Below are 19685 nucleotides of genomic sequence, written 5' to 3' on the forward strand. Positions count from 1 at the left end.
AAAAAAATGATACCCCATAAGGCAATATTTTATTAGAAAATACAAAAGAAAAACCAAAATGAGTCAAAAACGGTGAGAGGGCTAATAATTATTTTTAAAAATTTGTTATTTGCTATATTTCGTCATATTTTTTATAAATGTACAGTCTAGATTACCATTCTAAGTTATAAAAAACATCCGTCATAAATGTTTGTTGGTTTCACAGTAAAATACAACTTTTTTTCAATTCGGATTTTATGTTTTTGAGTGATTTAAGGTCTAATATGCAACCCCTTTATGTCCAAATATAATAAATAAGTATAAATTCATAACGTCCAGGTTGTGCTGAAAAGACTGATACCACATATGGCAGTGGTTATGATTTTTATTTTGGAAATACAAAGGAAAACTCTATAGTCAAAAACGGCAAATCATACCCTGGACCCCAGAGGGTTAAGTCAGGGTGGCTGACGGAGGACAGGAGGTAGTTGTGAAATGTGCACATAGAGAAAACAACAAGACTGATCTTGCTCCCTCCAACCACAGCTGATGTTGTTGAACTTTGTTCTTCTCTGGCACAGGAGGAGTGAATACATTACCCACCGGTTTACACTTCAGCAGAGAGGGAAGACGAGGAGAAGGGATGATGCACAAGGGGGAATCGGCAACGGAACAAACCCAGTGAGGAAGGAAACAAACTTTCCTGGATTAGAACAAGATAACTATATTGGAGACACCCAGCAGCTGCTGGTATGTGGATGGAAACCAAACTGGAAGTGGAAGTCAGCGGGAGTCATGTCGGATCCAGTCGGCGTGTGTTGGACGGTCTGATCACTGGAGACATGGAGCGCTTGGATAAGTTCATGCAGGGTAGGAAAAATGTGGAATTCATTCATGAAAACAACAATATTCGGGTGAAAGTAGGAAAAGTGTTCCTGAAAGCACATTTTAGGTGTTTTCTTGTTATGATTAATGATAAAACCTGTGCCATATTAGCATTGCCATCAATAAATAACCCATAAATGCTTAGCTTACTGTTAAAACATGGAGATGTAATCATAACACAACTCCCACAGCGCTGCACCCCCCCCCCCCCCCCCCCCCACAACAGAAAACACAACCATCATTAAAATCTCATTTTCATCCTTTGGCAAAACCTCACATTTGCAGAAAAAATATCCAAGAGAGGGTGTTGTTTCTAGAAACTTTTTAAAAATGCGGCTTTTCGTTGTCTCTTCTTCATCCCAGACAGGGGGTTTGTGCTGCGGCTGCCTGTGTGGGTGCTGAGGGGGGTGAGCAGGGTGATTCTGGCCAACAACCCGCTGAGCGGGGCTGTCATCCTGGCTGCTCTGTACTGGGCTTCCCCCTGGCAGGGCCTGCTGGGAACTCTGGGTGTACTGGCCTCAACTCTTACAGCTGTCATCATGGGACAGGACAGGTGAGGAAATGTCAGTCCAGCCGTGGACCATGAACATTGTGCCCTTTCTTATTTTGCTTTTCCCCTGACTCATGCTGTGTCTGACTGGAGACACAACATCAGATTTAAGTCTACAAAAATAAACCTTCCCCGTTTTTTTTCTTTTTAAAACCACGTTTACATTGCTAATAGGTCCTATTGTTCAGTTCTGCAACACTATTGGCTGTTAAAATGTGTAAATAGGCCCGTTTATCTGGCCTCCTAGAACAACACGTGAAAGGTTAAAAAAAGATTTTGCAGTTGTTTTCTAAATTTGGGTTTCTGGGGGTTAACAAAGGGGAAATGTTTAGTGGCAATCGCACTATACTGAGAAAAGTTCTGTATGATGTTTTTATATAGCTGGCATGAGACAAATGGATTAATTGCAAATAAAATGACACAATCGTACGACCATAACGCTTTTTATTGTTGCAGATTAGTCAAAAGGTGTCTTCATTATCCAGATGTAGCCCCCTGGGACCCAAACTTGTATTTGGTGTGATTTAAAAGAAGAAGAAAAAAACGTATCAAGCTGTTGCTGATAAGTCAACTGTGATTAACAGAAACAATATTACAATCATTGAAATACAATAAAATTTAAATTTCTAATTATGTTAAAGGGTTAAGGGTCACTTTTCACCTATATGTTGACCTGCATAGCGACCGGCCATCTACAGAACTAATTCCATCATCTAGGTGGATTTTCTATCCTATCTTCTACAACCCAGAAGTTACTGCTGTGCCTGTTACACAAGGTAACAAGATTGTCAACCTTGGTCTCCGAACAATGCTTTCTTCTTATCTCAGGATTCTGCTGGATTCCACTCTGAATAAAAAGTGAACTTTTATAACTCATAAGTTAAATAATCATATGGTTGAATGAACCAGATGTTACATGAATAATAATAATAATGTTTGAATAATCTGTGCCTGATTCAGTGAAGTTGAAATGAATGTTGTTATTACAATGATACATTTATTTATTATGATTAGTACTGTGATTTCACAAGTTAATCATTATCTTAACTCACACACAATGTTCATTAGATGCAAATTACGGTTAAGGTAACCTCACAAAAGTTTAAAGATTCTTTATCCGCAGAATTAGAACATCTTGTATCTGGAAAGTAGGGATGTTTGGTAAAAGCCTACAAAATGTCAAATTCTGATTTGCAGAAATGATAAAGTCAAGATTAATAAAACTAGGATTACTTCACGAGTTATTCAGTTTCCAGCTGAAACACCAAAGTGGCCCATTCGGAACCAGCCTCTTTTGAAACATCTCTTTGACATCCAGTCAAAACCAGTTTGCACGCTTCAAGCTGACACAGCCTCACAACTCCTTAAGAGTCCATCCGTCTTAGACGCAACAACCTTCATGCCTGTTGTGACCCGGAGACATCCCTGGACTGGACTCGTCGCAACGCGGTTAATCTACGATCTTCAGTGCCTTGAAGTCTGCATGACTTCCTGACATTCTGGATCTGATGGGGTCTCCGATCAGGGTTCGTAGACACATCAGATTGTGTCTGATGTTGTTTTATTAATAATCAACTCTCTATATTAAAGTATGCAACAAATTATTTTACACCCAGAACTCACAGAATCTTCCAGATACAAAGTTTCTGATATACATCACCTCACACATCACATCACCACACATACACTCCATCACATATGATTATTCATAGCTTGTCATGTATTATAATTAGTCTAGAAAATAAAGTTTATTTTTAATTATATGCTTTACTCTGTCTGAATTAATAAGAAGTGTGTTTATGGTCACTGAATAAGTGAAGAATCCTAAATTCTTCTGGTTAAACATTCAAAGATCAATCAGGTTGATATTTCATATTTATATGGAATCGTCACATCTTATTGGTCATAATTAAATATGCAGTCGTTACACTATGAAGTCTAACGCTACACATGTACCCTAAAAAAGGAAAGACAAAAATTAAAGTTTTAAAGTAAAGTCAATATCAAGTATCTATAAATAATAAAAAGGTCTAAGTAGAAGAGAATAAAATGTTACCCCAATTTACAATTAATTCAGTACAAAATTCTACACAGAGTACACTATACAGGTCATCGGATGTTCAAGATGGGGTTTGTGTCGTCTGACACCTGTACACACTGCACAAACAACATTCCTGACAATTACACCCACGCACTGTGGTCCTGTCCACCTGTCCAGGAATTTTGGGGTAGAGAATATGAAGACCTGTCAGTGTCTGAAATGTCATATCCCATCTTCCCCCTCTCTTTGTTTACTGGGAAACCTGGACGATGTCCCGATTGAAACATCTTTGGTTCATGTGGTTCTGACTGCCATATGCATCGCTAAGAAACTATCCTCATGAATTGGAAAAATAGAGATACTCTTTGCATTAACCAGTATAGAAATATTTTGTTAGATCATATTGCACTTGATACAGCCTCTGCTTCCACTTCAAGTCAATCTCTTTGGGCTCCTTTGATCGGTTCCATCAGATAGCGATGATGGGGGTCATTGATATTGTCCTGCGTGATGATGTGGGTGATGGGGTGGAGGGTCTGAGTTTGGAGTATCCGGACGTTCCCTGAGGGTAGGTTCACTGGGTGTGTCTGGGGCCGGGGGGCTGCTGCCCCCCTCTGGAGGTGCTTGGGTTGCCTCGGGGGGTGGACTGCTGGCGGCTGTGCGTGGTGCCCCTTGGGGGTCTTGGTGGTGCCATGGGTTTTTGCCTAGTGACTGCATTGCCCCCCGAGTAGGTATGGGTGGGGACCTGGGGGCTCGGGGTGTGTGTGTGTGTGTGGGTTGGGGGGGGGGGGGGGGGGGGGGGTCAGGTCCTGACATGTATGCTGCCAGAAAGAAGGCGGGAACATGTGGCAGTGCCTTACCCAGGCTCAGGGGCCTCGGGTAGACCTTGGCTCCTCTGCTGTCCATCACGGGGAGGGGGATGTCCAGGAGGGAGAGGACCCAACCTTACCTGGATGTTCTATGTATTATATATAATATAATATTCTGGAAGCTGTGCAAATGCAGGGATGGGAGTAGATATTCTGCTGGGGTGGGGCTGTATTGGTTCCTTCGGACTCCGTGGAGCTCTGCGATGCTGCTGCTTTGGGCCCTGGCGAGATGGGCTGGGGTCTCCATGCCCTGGGTGGCATTTTGGCAACGGAGGTGCCTATTGGGGCCAGTGGGGGAGCTGGCTCCCTGAAGGGCTTAGGCCAACCAGCCATTCCTCCCCATCCCCACACATTTTTCTCCTCCTGCTACCACACATCATCACACAAACATGCACATAGGACCTTGGGGGGTAGAAATGTCAGCGGGTGTGGTTATGGACCCCATTTCCGCATTCCTGTGCCAGACAGCCCCCAATTTTACTTGCACATTAAACACTTCCACCGACGACATTCCACACAAACACACACAAGGGAATCTTCCAGCCTCATCCCAAGTGCCGGTGCCCACTTCCAATTTTAAACTGCACTTAGACACAGAGGGCTGTGGGGAGAAGAGGGGTAGTGTGGTGGCATCAGCTGGCGTCGGCCAGACTATGCCTGCACTGCCCGCTCACCACAGCCCCTAATACACCTCATCAAAACACACCAACACAGTAGTGGAGCAGGCGGAGGGAGACTAGGGGTCTTAGCACACCTCTGTTGTCGCTTGGCTTTGTGGGGTTGGAGGCTGGGAGAGGGATCTGACCATCTGGCTGGGGTCTGGGCTGGTGGGTTGCTTTGATCAGCGTTGGGTGGGGGAGCCTGCTCATCAGCACCCCAGCAGAAAGGGTTGAACTCTGGTAACCGGTGATGGTTGTACCCCATGTGCAGCAGTACCGGGACCAGAGTGAATAGGGTGTGTATGGGGAGCATGAGTGGGTGTCTGGAGTGCATTTTTGTAAGTCTTAGGTTGTTTGTGTGTGTGTAAGCATGACACACACATTAAAGATGTGTTCAGCAAAGAAGACCTTCACCCTGTCAGCTAACACAGAGTTCAGATAAACAATATGCAGCACATGTTTTGACGCATGACCAAGCTTTCTTCCGGAGAGAGAGGGGGAGTGTTCTGAGAGAGTTTGGTAACAACTAACCATCACAGATTTCACATCCAGTTCTTCAACCAACACCACGAGGAATGGAGAACGGCGTCTCCTTGACCCTCTGCAAGCTGTTCTGTCATGCCGACAAGAATGGCTAAAGAACAAACGAAACTAACGAGCTAACAAAAGACTCTCCCAGAGTCATTTGATTTCTGAAGTTAAGTTAAGGTGATAACGTGCATCTGCCAAACGCTTCGTACAGCCGTGTACCCAGGACATCTCTGGACCGGACGATCGGACACTTGCGTCTACTCTGCCAGCCGACGTGCCACCTTGGATGAACCCATCCTCCTGACGTCCGGATCCACAAAGGGGTCCTGTTTTGGGTGAGGTAGAACACGACAGATGACGTTTGATGCTGTTTTCTCTAAAAATAACTCAGTTATCCGCAAAACATTATTTAATCCGGAACACCTTCCATTCCCTCTGAAAGAAACCTTCTGAGAACTGCATTCACGCATTCAAAACTCATCATTCTCAAATTGGCTCCATCCAACACAGGTTTGCTTTTAAACAAGTAATATCAAAGCTGTTAAGGATTGTCATTAAAATAGCCATTTATGAATTGTCATTTTATGATTGTCGTTTCAAATCTTTCAGTTTAAAATTGTTAGTAAATAAATTTCTTCATTTTTAAACTTGCCTCATTATTGAAACGAAACACAGAAAAGGGTTGCATTTCCAGTTTATCGAATGAAAAGAATCTTACTGAATCTTCTGTTTAATAAATAACCTTTGCTATTAATTTAAGCATCTTAAATTAATATTTCACACCATTACATATGGGGGGTGAAATAAAATAAAAAGAATAAAATGTTAACAGGCCCAGTATCCACATATGTGCACACTGGGCCCTTGGAGGTCAAACAAATTAATAAATGTATGCCATCCAAAACATCAAAGAGATACAGAGGCATAAAGGCATCATGCAGGCCATTCTAAACGTTATCAAACTTACCTAAAATCATCATTAGGGAGTTAATAACCTCCTAAAATCCTGCTTGGTGCAGTTTACACTTATTTTATTTGCAGCTTGGTTGCCAAACACACTTCTTACCTTTTCACAATGCCAGAAATTAAAAGCCCTTGTGAATGATTTTGTTAAACCGTTGATTATGTTGTTCAGGGGGATTGCTCCTGATGCATTCTTTATTTGGGTTTTATCGAAACAGCACAGACGCTTACCGAGTCCCACAAGAATATGTAATCTAATCTAATTATCCATTACTTAGCAACAAAAGCAGCTGTGTGCTAATTTAGCACCTGCAATCCTTCGACTCAGCCTACGCGGTTAACGTGTCGTACCAGACCACCAGGTCCTTTGTTGACTGGGAAAACTAGGAGTTAACGACTCAAAACTGGACGATCTTACCGCAGGTCTTGTTGCTATGTAACATTTAAACTCAAGCTTCGTTTGTTCCCAGTGAGAGGATAGTTTCTACAGCCAGAGACATCGTAACTGACAGCAAATCGGTCTTTTCAACAGACAATGTGAACAAATTAATTTGTTTTTCTGCAAAATCCATGAAAATTGAACAAACTTAACTCTAACCTCACCTTTGACCTATTTTCATCCTCTTTTGTCATGTCCACAGTTAATTTTTAATATGAATAACACAATACAACAATAATACTTGTATACTGTACAAAAGTTCTTTCTCAATTACAAAAACCTTTTGAGGTATTATTAAGCTCTGTGATGGCCACATCCATGTCCACACAACGGTGAACGTTAGTACACTCTTGCACTTTTATGATTGCAGTTTGTATATATTTCTTGGGATTTATTGTTTAGATGGCTTAAATACATTAGTTCTAATTGTAAGCACGCATATTTAGTTAACTGCTGTATTTTATGCCTTTCATTTGTTCAATTTAAGTTGATTAGTTTTCTCTTACCGGTGCTGAGAGGTTCTCCACTTCCTGCTTCCTGAGATGGGACAGGCAAACAGGGTCGAAGGGGTTCTGTCAGCTAAATACAGGAGGAGCTGATGGGGCCAAACCAATAGCTCCCTGAAGAGGGGACTGAAGAATTTCCTTTAGTTTATTATTTTGTCATTTGTTAATTAATTTAAGTTTCAAGTTAAATAGTTAGGTTCATGGGTTAGGGTGTTTAGGTTTGTTAACAATCTGACTGTACTGATTTGTGGTTTTAGTTTTAGTTAGTAAATGTTTGTCTAGTAATCCCTATTGTTCATATGGTCTGATCAGCCAGTGTGTATATATACCCTTGTGTGTCTTTGTTTGGGAGGTCGGTTATGGTTTCAGTCAGTCAGTATGTTAAGTTAGACGTTTATTGAGTTTCAGGCCACACGTAGCCGAGATTTTAAAAAAAAACCCGAATATCCGCCCCTCCAAAAACTTGCATCCACACCACCTCGTTTTAAAAACAAACTCTGTCCACACGTACCCAGATAAATACGTTGTTAAGGACATGCCAGACCTGTAGGCGGCAGTACTTCCCCCGTTCTTAACCTCGTCCTTCGTCTGCGGTCTTCCGCAAGGAGCAGTAATTCCGCTTGCAAAAACAAACAAGCAAAAAGCGCTTGGACAATTGATAAAGCGAGTGCAGCTCTGAGGGCATCCATGCTGTCGGCTAGTGTAAACACAGGTCGCACACGTGATGTCAGCATTTTTTTGTCGCGGAAAGTGACGATGCGGACCTTTAAACTCTGGTTTTGTCTGTCCACACGCAGACACCCAAAACGGAGAAAACGCAGATCTTCACTTTGGCCGGAGTTTTTAAAAAGATCTCTTTACGTGTGAAAAAACTCCATTTTCGTGTGGATGACAGGCCAAAACGTAGAAAAATATCTACGTTTTGGCAGATCCCCGGCTACGTGTGGACAGGGCCTGAGTTTGTTTGTTTGACCTCTTTTATGAGCTCGAGCTGTTTTTGTGAGGATATTTTAAAACAAAAAGGAAATTAAAGAGTCTCTATTTTTGCAAATTGCCTGTGTTCCTCCACTCATTTGGCTTGATCCCTCACAAGCTCCAAACAAGTCCATGACCTACCTAACATCAACGCTGCTTCATCACTGATAATACTGAAACCAAATTTGCAATTCTTCTTTTAGAATATGTATTCCACCCACTGAGGCGTATGCTAATGTGTAACCTTCTGAGGGTTTAAAAATGCCCGCAGCTTATCAGGAACTCAGATTTGGAGTTACGGGTCATGAAGAGGAAACGTTTTGTTTACTGAAGACTCATAAAGAGCTAGACTAATGAGCATTTTGATCTGGATGTGATTTCAGGTAGTCCAGGTACGGTCTGGTGCCTTTATGTTGTTGTAACAGATAAAAGAAACACATAGAGATCACTAACTTTGTGTGCAGGTCCGATGTCTCAGGAGGACTTCATGGTTTCAATGGCATGTTGGTGTCTCTGCTGATGGGTGTGTTCAGCTCAGCTGGAGACTGGTACTGGTGGCTGCTGCTGCCCGTCTGTCTGGGGTCAGCCACATGGTGAGCCTCCACACACACACACACACACACACACACACACACACACACACACACACACACACACTTGTACAGACTACTCATTTTGCAGCTCAGGGTTGGTCTAAATAACATAATTTTTACTCTAAGATTTACTAGATTATTAAACCTAATTATTAAAACGTTGGTTATGTTGGGAAACAGCAGATTTCCTCTACTTTTTACTGCATCCTGAGCTAGCACTGGTGACAGTGTGTAGATAGAACCTCCAGTAGAACCAGAATCAGGTTTATATACTTAGATAGCCCGTCTCCTTCCCCAGTGTCTTCCTGTCCAGTGGACTCTCCTCCTTCCTGGACCGCTGGGACCTGCCTGCATCTGTGTTTCCCTTTAACACCGTCATCCTCCTCTACCTGCTGTGTACTGGATCAAATAACCCCTACTTCCCCCACCACCCAGCTGTACCAGGAGCAACAGGCCTCAACAACACAGAGCTTGTTGCTCTACAGGTGAGGACCACCAAAACCAAACGAGAAACCTGGGATCATCTAAAAACTCTCTGGGAGTGTTTCTGACTTCCTGTGATTTCTACTGAACTGAATTTTTATTTCTCGTGTCTTCTGAAAACTCTTTGTTCCTTTGGAAGGACCATTTCCACTTTTGTGACTAGTTTTACTAAACTAGGTATGTGTGCGTCTCCGTTTCAGTGGGCGGGCCAGTAAAGATCACTTTCTTGGCCATTTCAGGAACCACAGAGTACCTTAAGGCCTTAAGGTGTGTTCTCAGAAAGGCCCGGTGGAGGGACTTGTAGATAACTCATGCTGATTGGTTGTAAATCAGTGTGTTATCAGCTGCCATCACAAATAACTGCCATTTGTAAAACTGGAAGAGTTGCTGTCAACGAAGAATTAAAGTAAAAGAAAACCGGCTTCACTGAAGCTGCTTTGAAAGAACTTTTTCTAAACTCCAAATGTCAAAAAAGCCAAACAAGTCCTTAAACAGGCAATTTTGCAACAGCTGAGAGCATCAAGCTAGTTTATGTTCTCTATCACCCTGCCCCTAACAACAATGTCCTGGAACTCTTTTAGAGGAAAAGCACCTATTACGAAAATAAAAACGACAAGACAACAAGATGAGCATCGCTTCGTAGTTCGGTTCTCTGAGATCCAGCACCACTCTCCCACCCCCGCTAACTACACCGTAACACTTTTGTACCCAGGGTAACCCTGGATGTGTACTCACTAAGTAAATACTTTTCAGATTGTCACATCTACTGCTTTAACTCCCAGCCCCGGACATAACCTTTACCAGCCTAAACATGTCTGGTTAGCGCCAGCTAGTTCAAACAGCGTCCGGCTCTGAACTCTGATTGGTTCTTTTCGAGTGGAGTCCCGCCTTTTCCATTTGCTGATTGATTCTTTTACCCGGTCTCCCATCTTTCGTGTTTTCTGATTGGACTTTTGTTTTTGACAATTTTCATTGTCGTCTCTTTTTCGTCAACGACAATGTCGGTCAAGATTCATCATAATTTAATATTTATTGGTGTGTGTGTGTTTTCGCTTGTGTTTCGTTTTAGTCCACGAAAATTAATTGGGCACACACCCCCCCCCCCCCCCCACCCGAAAATATTTTGTCAATGAAAACAACACTGACATAAAATCAAATCCAAAGTAAAACTTTAGGGTTGTAAGGTAATCCTGGTCCCATCTGACCTCTAAACACCAATTTTTATCATGAAGTTGATCGTCAAACCTTCTGTGAAGGATGACAAGTTGGTGTTTGTTGCTAAAAAAGGAAATTATGAGACATTTTTTTCATATGAATGCATGTAGTTTGTTGATAGTTTAATATACACCAATAAGATTTTTTTGGAAAGTAAAGAATATTTTTTTCTTTATTTAAAAAAGTTAGTACTGAAACCCATTGGCTCCGTTTAAAGCTCATCCATCCTGCAGATTTTAGTGTCACGTCAGTTGCAGATGATCATAAACAGACAAGGTTTTCTCAGGAGTTGTTCTCAAGTCTTTCTTCAGGGTAAATGCAGAAACGTCTCCACTGCTGGAGCTTTGACGTGTTGAACAAAAACCAGCAGAAGGTAATTAGTCTTGTTGTTTCAGGTTGAAAGCTCCTGCCAGCTGAGAAGGTTACTGCTAGAATGAGTCTGACCTTTCAGGAAAAAGGAGAATGTTTCCAAGAAGAACATGTATCACCTTGAGAAAAAATATACAAATAAACCAATAAATTACACAGAAATTACATATTTTTACAGAATTTTTCAGAAATGCCCCAAATCATAACGTGAAAAAAAAGAGCCTTTCTGCACGTTATTCAGAGAAGTTTTATTGCAAATATTGATCTGTGGAGGTCCTTACTATGAATACGTTTCATCCTACATCAGTACTGTAGGTTACCCAGTTCTGATAAAAATTTATCAACGAATGTGTCTGCAGTTTGAATCCTGAGTGAAACTTATGATATCAAATCTTCATCTGGTTGTGTTTAATGTTTAAATAGGGACATTCTTCTGTCACATACTGAAATAAGTTATTGGGAGGCCGTATTTCTGCACATCGGGGCTAATAAATATACCTCATCAGCATCTCCTCTCCTATTTAAATGTGTAAAAATCTTCAGAGTTTTAACCCTCCTCCAGGAAAAGCCAGAGGAGTGAATAATATGCAGAAGAATTATAAAGTCTCATTCTTTTGCACACTTGCTATCCATCACTCCATTCATTCTTTGGTGTCATTTTTCTAAAAAATCCATAAAGTAGAATCTAATTTCCTGCTATAAGACGACATATACCAGGAAATAAATACATTTTGAGCCATTTTAACTCAATCCTGGAGCCCACTGGTGTGAGACTGATCTTATTACCTGACTTTACAGGATCTAGATTAACCCTTAATGTGCTTTTACATAAGCAACGTAATGTTGCTGTACTGGTATTTTAACACCACTATGTGTATGAGCTTCTATTGCTTTTAATGCAAATACAAAAGCATGCATGGGAACATTTAAATATTCAGGTTAGAATAACCTATAAATCAGCTTTAATGTGGAGGCAGGAAGTTCAACAAAGTGAGAATAAAGAATCCAAAAATGAAAAAAGACTAGAAATTGTTGGCAGATTAAAGAATGGTGCAAGAAGGACAAAGGTCTGACAAGTCGATAAAATAACAATAATGACTTGAACCAAATAAGAAATTTTGAAAAAGATATGATAAGAAAATCCATGAACTCCGAATAAAACTCACCAGAGAGGAAAGGAAACATAAATAAACCCAAAAAAGATAAAACTCAAGAATCATTAAAAATAATTAAAAAACTAACAAAGAACTCACTTTAAAATGTAATGCTGTCACATTTGACTCACGTGTTGCTAAGCAACAGTCTCAGATGGAGTTCTTGTTTGAATTGCTTTTTTCAGAAATGGTAGAAATTACAACTTGTTGAATGAACAAAGATATTTGTGCTTTTTATTGAGGCTTTCCTCAATTTTCAATCCAGTTTATTCGTACAGGACAAAATCACACGAAGTCAACTCCAGTAACTTCCCAAATTGAACATTCCTCTCCCGTAACTAAAACTTCACACACACACACACACACACACACACACACACACACACACACACACACACACACACACACACACACACACATACACACACACACACACACACACAACATTTATAATATTGAGAGACAGATCCTGAAAAACGTAATGACTAAAAAACTAACCGGGTTGCTCTGACTCTTTTATTGTGGCGGGTGCTAGCCTGAGCTCTACATGATCCTGTTTGCTAATTTGTTTTATGGCAGCAGCCCAGAGTTTTACAGAACTTAAACTATTCTCTAACTTAAGTTCTTACTTTTATGATACTTGATATTTAGAAACAATAAAATAAAATTTCCTTCAGGAAACACATTATGCTCAGAGGCTCCAACGTACTGCAGGTAATTGCTCGGGGACCCCAGGCCACTAGGGACCCTCAGGAGGATGACAAGCTTTAAACCAAGTCAGAAACACAATGTTAGTGAGAGTGAAAAACTGACCGCAATATTTGCCGTCTCACATTCTCTGACGAGGACCACCCTTCTCCCGATTGCTCAGCCAATGACTGATCACACACTGCTGACATCCCCAACCCCTGGTGGAAAAGCTCGTCTGTCCCCAAAGGAGAAACGGCCTCATGGGTCCAATTATGTGCAATCCTGTGGAACTGTGCATGTTATGAAAGACTCTAAACCAATAAAGCAAACATATAGCTTGATTTTTGTAAAAATGACTTTAAAGTGTTCTTTGCTTTCAAACGTCAGTTGGCTTTGGTAGCCATCTTTAATTGGGTTGGCTCCAAATGTTATTTAGTTGTAGATGTTTATCCAATAAAAATGTTATAGGAGTGTCATTAAAATCTAGCTAGTGGTGTGTTAGGTATTTACCTAATGGAGGGGCTAAACTGAAGTCTGAAACAAAGCTCTACATATACTTTGACTACTATCACCCTAATCTTGATCTGAACATCAGTAAAACTGACTCAGCTCTCACCGTTTCCTTATGGTGACTAGCTGTCACAGCCATCTGGAACTGGACTGGCTTCAGCTATTACACGTTTCCCACTCGGGACAATACACCATCACACACCTTTCTCCCTGTAGAGATGGGATTGTCATGGCTTCATCTACCTTGTCTTTGCTGTGGTAGGGCCTGATGTTGTAGAGGCGAGAGGTAGGGAAGAGAGGAGGAGGATGGGTGAAGAGTTCACTGCTGCTGCCTATTGGGAGGAGCATCTATGCAAAACATAACCACACACACACACACACACACACACACACACACACACACACACACACACACACACACACACACACACACACACACACACACACACACACACACACACACACCATTTATAAAATATAGAGACAGATCCTGAAAAGTGTAATGAACACATAAAAACACTCATGTTGTTTTATCAAATAAACATATTTCTACTAACACTGATTAACCTGAGCTGCTGCTCTCAGAAGGCAGCTCAGGTTCTCACCATCTGCTGTCCTCGGGTATTAAACTCACAAACCAGCTGTTGCTTGGATGTTTCAGGAGGGAATAAATGTTGAAGCAATGTTTCATGTCAAGCCATCACATAATTTCTCACCTGCTTTAGATCAAATAAATGAATAAGACCCCTAAGTTTGTGTTTGTTCGGTTTGGACTGATGAGCTAACAGCTAATCTGAGTTTGATTTTCTGCAAACATGAAACAGATCAGAACTCTTCATGTTCAGAGAATTAGAAAAAATCACAATCGGAAGGGTTTATAACCAGAAGGCATTTATTTGCCACATGTGCAAGAAATCCCAACATTAGGAAATTGCTGCAGTGCTTGGTGCAAAAGAAAGACAAAAACAAGAGATAAGCAAATCAGAATCAGTATCAGAAGTTTTCATTGCCATATGTGTGCCAAGTCACATTAGGAAATTGCTGCGGTATTTTGGTGCAGAAGGTAAGATAGAAAAAAAATAATTAAGAGATAAGCAAATATAAGAACTAATAAAACACTCATGATAAAATTATTAATGTAAAAAGTGGCAGGAATTAGAGAAGCAGCTATCTACCCCGTGTAGGTATTAATCTGAGTGTTTGCTGAATGTTTCAAGCACAGCATCGGGTCACGTGACTGGGACCAATCAACTTGAGTGGGCTGCCCTAGGATTTTCATTCCAAAGTCCAACTGCAGAGGGGAAGAAACTGTTTTTGTGGCGAGAGGTTCTGGTCCGAATGGATCTGAGCCTTCTGCCAGATGGGAGCGAGCCGAAGACACTGTGTCCAGGGTGAGATGAGTCAGCTATTATCCGACCTGCATGCCTCAATGTCCTAGAGGTGTACAGATCTAGAATGGAGGGGAGTTTGCAGCCAATGACCTTCTCTGCAGAGCGTACGACACGCTGCAGCCTCCTCTTGTCCCTGGTGGTAGCTCCAGCATACCACACGGTGATGGATGAGGTGAGGATGGACTCGATGATAGCGGGGTAGAAATGCTTCACTGACTGTGGTGAAAGGTTGAATTTCTTCAACTGCCTCAGGAAGTACATCCTCTGCTGGGCCTTTTTTCTGATGGTGGTGATGGTGGGCTCCCATTTGAGGTCCTGGGTGATGGTGGTGCCCAGGAAGCGACATGAGTCCATCATCGTGATGGGAGTGTCAGACAGGTTGGGGGGTGGGGGGTTGCCTAAAGTCCACAACAACCTCCGCTGTCTTCTGGGTGTTTAGCACCAGGTTGTTGTGGCTGCACCAGGACACCAGCCGTTCAGCCTCCATTCTGTAAGCGGACTCATCCCCATTAGAGATGAGTCCGATGATGGTGGTGTCATCAGCAAACTTAATTAGTTTGACAGACTTATGCTTGGAGGTGCAGCTGTTGGTGTACAGGGAGAAGAGCAGAGGGGAAAGAACACAGCCCTGTGGTGAGCCGGTGCTGATGGTCCATTGGTCCAAGACATTCTTCCCCAGCCTGACTTGTTGTTTCCTGTCTCTCAGGAAGTCAGTGATTCACCTGCAGATGGGGTCAGGCACGTTCATCTGGGACATTTTGTCTTGGAGGAGGTCTGGCAGGATTGTGTTGAATGCAGAGCTGAAGTCCACAAACAATAACCTGGCATAGGTACCTGGGGAGTCCAGATGCTGCAGGATGAATTGTAGAGCCATGTTGATTGCATCATCTACCGACCTGTTTTCTCTGTAGACAAACTGCAGGGGGTCCAGGAGGGGGGGGGGGGCTGTGAAGGTCTTGAGGTGAGGGAGAACTAGGTGCTCAAATGACTTCATGACCACAGATGTCAGAGCCACAGGTCTGTAGTCATTTAGTCCAGTGATTCTTGGTTTCTTGGGGACAGGGACTATGGTGGAGATCTTGAAGCAGGCAGGCACATGAGATTCCTCCAGTGAGGAGTTGAAGATGCTCGTAAACACTGGGGCCAGCTCTTCAGCACAGTGCTTTAGAGTGGCAGGAGCCACGCCATCAGGGCCCGGGGCTTTTAGTGTGTTGAGAGACCTGAACTGCTTCTTTACATCTGCTTCATGAATGTGTAGGTTTGTGGTGGAGGTGTGTGATGTGAACACCTCATGAGTGGGGAGTGAGGGGGAGGGTGATGAAGGTAAATTCCACAGTGATGGTGATGGCTCTGTAGTGGGGAGTGGCTGACCAATGTCTCTATTGTTGGGGCTGGACGAGGAGTGAGGCCTGCCTGATGGCTCATCAAACCGACAATAGAAATTATTTAGGTTGTTTGCCAAGAGCAGATTATCAGTGGAGGCGGGGGTTCTGGGTTTGTAGTTGGTGATGTTCCTGAAACTTTTCCACACAGAGGTTGGGTCATTTTCAGAGATTTGCTGCTGCATTTTGTCATGATGCTGGTGTTTTGCTTTGACCAATTCTGCTGGTGTTTTGCTTTGACCAATTCTTTGCTGAACCTGTATTTAGTGTCTCTGTAGGAGTCCTTGTCCCCCCTTTTAAATGCATCTCTCTTTTCTAACCACAGCTGTTTGAGTTTAGGGGTAAACCAGGCTTTGTCATTGTTATAACTCACCCTGATGTGTGATGGTACAATGCTGTCCTGACAGAAGTGGATGTAGGAGGTGACGGTATCTGTGAACTCATCTAAACTGTCTGCGCAAAGCTCATCTGCGGCATCTGTGTTCCACTGTCTTGTTGACTTCACAACAGGCTTGGAGAGTTTTAGCCTTTGTTTGCAAGTTGGGATCAGATGGATGGTCACGTGGTCAGAGAGTCCAAGCGCAGCGCGCGCCACTGCATGATAGGCTCCTGTTACTGTGCTGTGTTAACAATAATACAAATGTCTACAATGACCTGTCCTGACCTGAAGTTTTGCCATGACCTGATGAAACCTGAAGTTCCCGTTGCTGATACTCACCCCTCCCTTTGGGCAATGTTTTCCTGCGCAAAGTTCCTGTTTTGTGCCGAACCAGTAGCCGCTTCTTGTTCAAATCTGATAGAAAAGCACATATTCAAATAAGATTGCTCAAATCGAAAATGTACCGACTTGTGACCCATCCCTGCTTGAACGAATAAATACAGCCGTGATAAAGCCGAGAATTAGAACACCCCAGACAGCAGCTGAAGCAAGTCGGTTGACCTTGCATGAGAGCTGTCGTGTTCTCCCTCAGCAGCGGTGAATCTTGTCTTGACTGGTTTTTTGACTCCAACATCAACTCAGAAGCAAACATCTTTTCCTCCAATCGCTCCGAACCTGTCTTGGTCGTTTTTTAGGACCAACAATTGTAACAGTGGTCCAGGGTTTTCTCCTCTCTGGTTGGACATTTGATATACTGTTTATATTTGGGAAGCTCCTGGCTCAGATTTGCTTTGAATGGTAAATGGCCTGTATTTGATATAGCGCCTTCTAGAGTTCTTGAAACCCCCCAAGGCGCTTTACAACAAAATCAGTCATTCACCCATTCACACACACATTCACACACTGGTGGGGATGAGCTACGATGTAGCCACAGCTGCCCTGGGGCACACTGACAGAGGCGAGGCTGCCGAGCACTGGCGCCACCGGTCCCTCCGACCACCACCAGCAGGCAGCGTGGGTTAAGTGTCTTGCCCAAGGACACAACGACAGCGACAGACTGAGCGGGGCTCGAACCTGCAACCTTCCGATTACGGGGCGAGCACTTAACTCCTGTATGTTAAAGTCTCCAAGTACAATGAGGAGGGAGTCCGCGTACGTCCGCTCCATGCACAGTATCTCTTCCGCGAGCGCACGCTGAGCCTCGTGCACGTCCGCATCAGGTGGGATGTAAACAGTGCCTAGAATGAATGAGGCGAACTCCCGCAGAGAGTAAAATGGTTTAAAGTTTGTGAAAAGATATTCCAGAGATGGAGAACAATGCTGCGCGATCACAAATATAGGAATTAAGAATATAATCATGATAAATAATAAGTGGCAATAGAGGAACAGCTACTATATAGAAGGCAGTGTAGGTGCTGATCAGAGAGGATCAGTTCAAGTGCAATTTACACAACACAGGGTCATGTGACTGGGACCAAGCGACTGGGGTGGGTAGTCCTAGGATTGTCATTCATGAGTCTGACCGCAGAGGAGAAGAAACTGTTCATATGGTGAGAGGTTCTGGTTTGAATGAATCTGAGCCTCCTGCCAGATGGGAGTGAAACAGAAAGACTGTGTTCAGGGTGAGACAGGTCAGCTGTAATCCTCAATGTCCTGGAGGTGTTCAGGTCCTGTATGGAGGGAAGTTTGCAGCCAATGACCTTCTCAGCAGAGCGCACAACATGTTGCAGCTTCTTCTTGTCCTTGGTGGTGGCTCCACCATACCACACGGTTATTGAGAAGGCGAGGATGGACTTAATGAGTTCATGTTGGTTTGTGCAAACAAATTACCTTTTTGTCACCAATCCCTTGGCTTTATGTTATTTTCAAAAACGAAAGGTTACCAGTAGCTGTAGCACTTCCTGTGCAGTCTGGGTGTTACAAACCCTGAAGCTGTTTAGGCGTTGTGGTAGAGGGGTAACATAAAAACTGGTGCGGAAAAAGAGGGGAGTGTAAATAAAAAGTATTTTATTAATAAAAGGCAAACACAATCACTCAGTCCTTGACTGGAAAATACAAAACGGATATAACTAACGAAGGCGACGGAGAAAAACTCAAAACACCTGAGACAAATGGTCTCAGGGAAGAAAACACGAGAATATCGGTACTAACAAACAAAAGAAAAATGCCAGAACTAACTAACTAAAACAAATCTCGACGGCTATCTCTATTCTAAATATTCTTACAAACAAAACTTAAAGCGAGCTCTAAAGTGGAAAACAAACTTAAATGCAAGCGCTAGGGCAGACAAAACGGGATCACTAAACGAAAACGACTAATAATTACTCGATGGTGACACAAAAGGAACAATCTATCTTAATTATCACACTCATTCAAGTTCTTTATCGAATTTCACCAAATCTAAGTCGTTTGTCACTAAGATCAAAACCGAGGAGAGAAAGACAGGGTGTTAAGCTGTGAATCTCCCTCTGAGAAACTGAAGCTGCAGTCTTTTAAACCATCTGTCCTCATTAGTTGATGGTATGCAGCCGGGACAGTGAAGGCGGGCAGAGGTGGAGGCCAGCCTGACAACGGACCTGTCCAAGGTCCTGAACAGCAGGGAGGGAGCAAGACTGGGCCATTCAAGGTGCGGGAGCCCAGGATCCGTAACACTGGGACTCCGCAAAATTTTTGATTTGTTCTTACAATTTTAAAATTTAATGTTAAAAAAAAGTGTAAATGTAAATGAACATCTGTGGACATTTTTCTGTTTTATTACATCAATAATCAATTTTCTTTTTGTATTAGCTTTGTTTTTACCCAGGTGACAAATCACTAATGTATAGGTAACATTATGTATTTCTGGTCAGTCTAGCGTCTGTCTAAAGATACCCCTGTTGTTAATGTATTACAGAGAAGACATTAATCATGAATCATAATTCATAAAGGCCTTAAAATTCTCAAAAGAATGAGTGAAATGATGGATAAATTAATCTTTAAAGACAGGTCTATGAATGGATTAATTGATCATGACGTTAGAAGAGCTACACATACGAACCCTCTGAGGGCCATTAGGTGTCCTGAATACGGAGTCAGGATTTACGTGTGATCTCACTAACAAGTGTCTTTCCCTGTGGCACACA

General features: G+C 42.5%; 1 protein-coding gene across 1 annotated transcript in view; it reads left to right on the plus strand.

Moving 5' to 3' along the window:
• Window positions 1-485: 485 nt before the first annotated feature.
• Window positions 486-19685, plus strand: part of si:dkey-183c6.7 (urea transporter 1) — a 30245-nt gene continuing 11045 nt past the window's right edge. Inside the window, exons 1-4 of the mRNA XM_015946288.3 lie at window positions 486-849; window positions 1228-1417; window positions 8862-8990; window positions 9289-9475. Of these exons, the coding sequence (XP_015801774.3) occupies window positions 732-849; window positions 1228-1417; window positions 8862-8990; window positions 9289-9475 (624 nt within the window). The 5' untranslated portion in view covers window positions 486-731. The remainder of the gene's footprint in view (window positions 850-1227; window positions 1418-8861; window positions 8991-9288; window positions 9476-19685) is intronic.

This window comes from Nothobranchius furzeri, chromosome 2 (assembly GCF_043380555.1).
Source record: "Nothobranchius furzeri strain GRZ-AD chromosome 2, NfurGRZ-RIMD1, whole genome shotgun sequence".
Classification (NCBI taxonomy): Eukaryota; Metazoa; Chordata; class Actinopteri; order Cyprinodontiformes; family Nothobranchiidae; genus Nothobranchius; species Nothobranchius furzeri.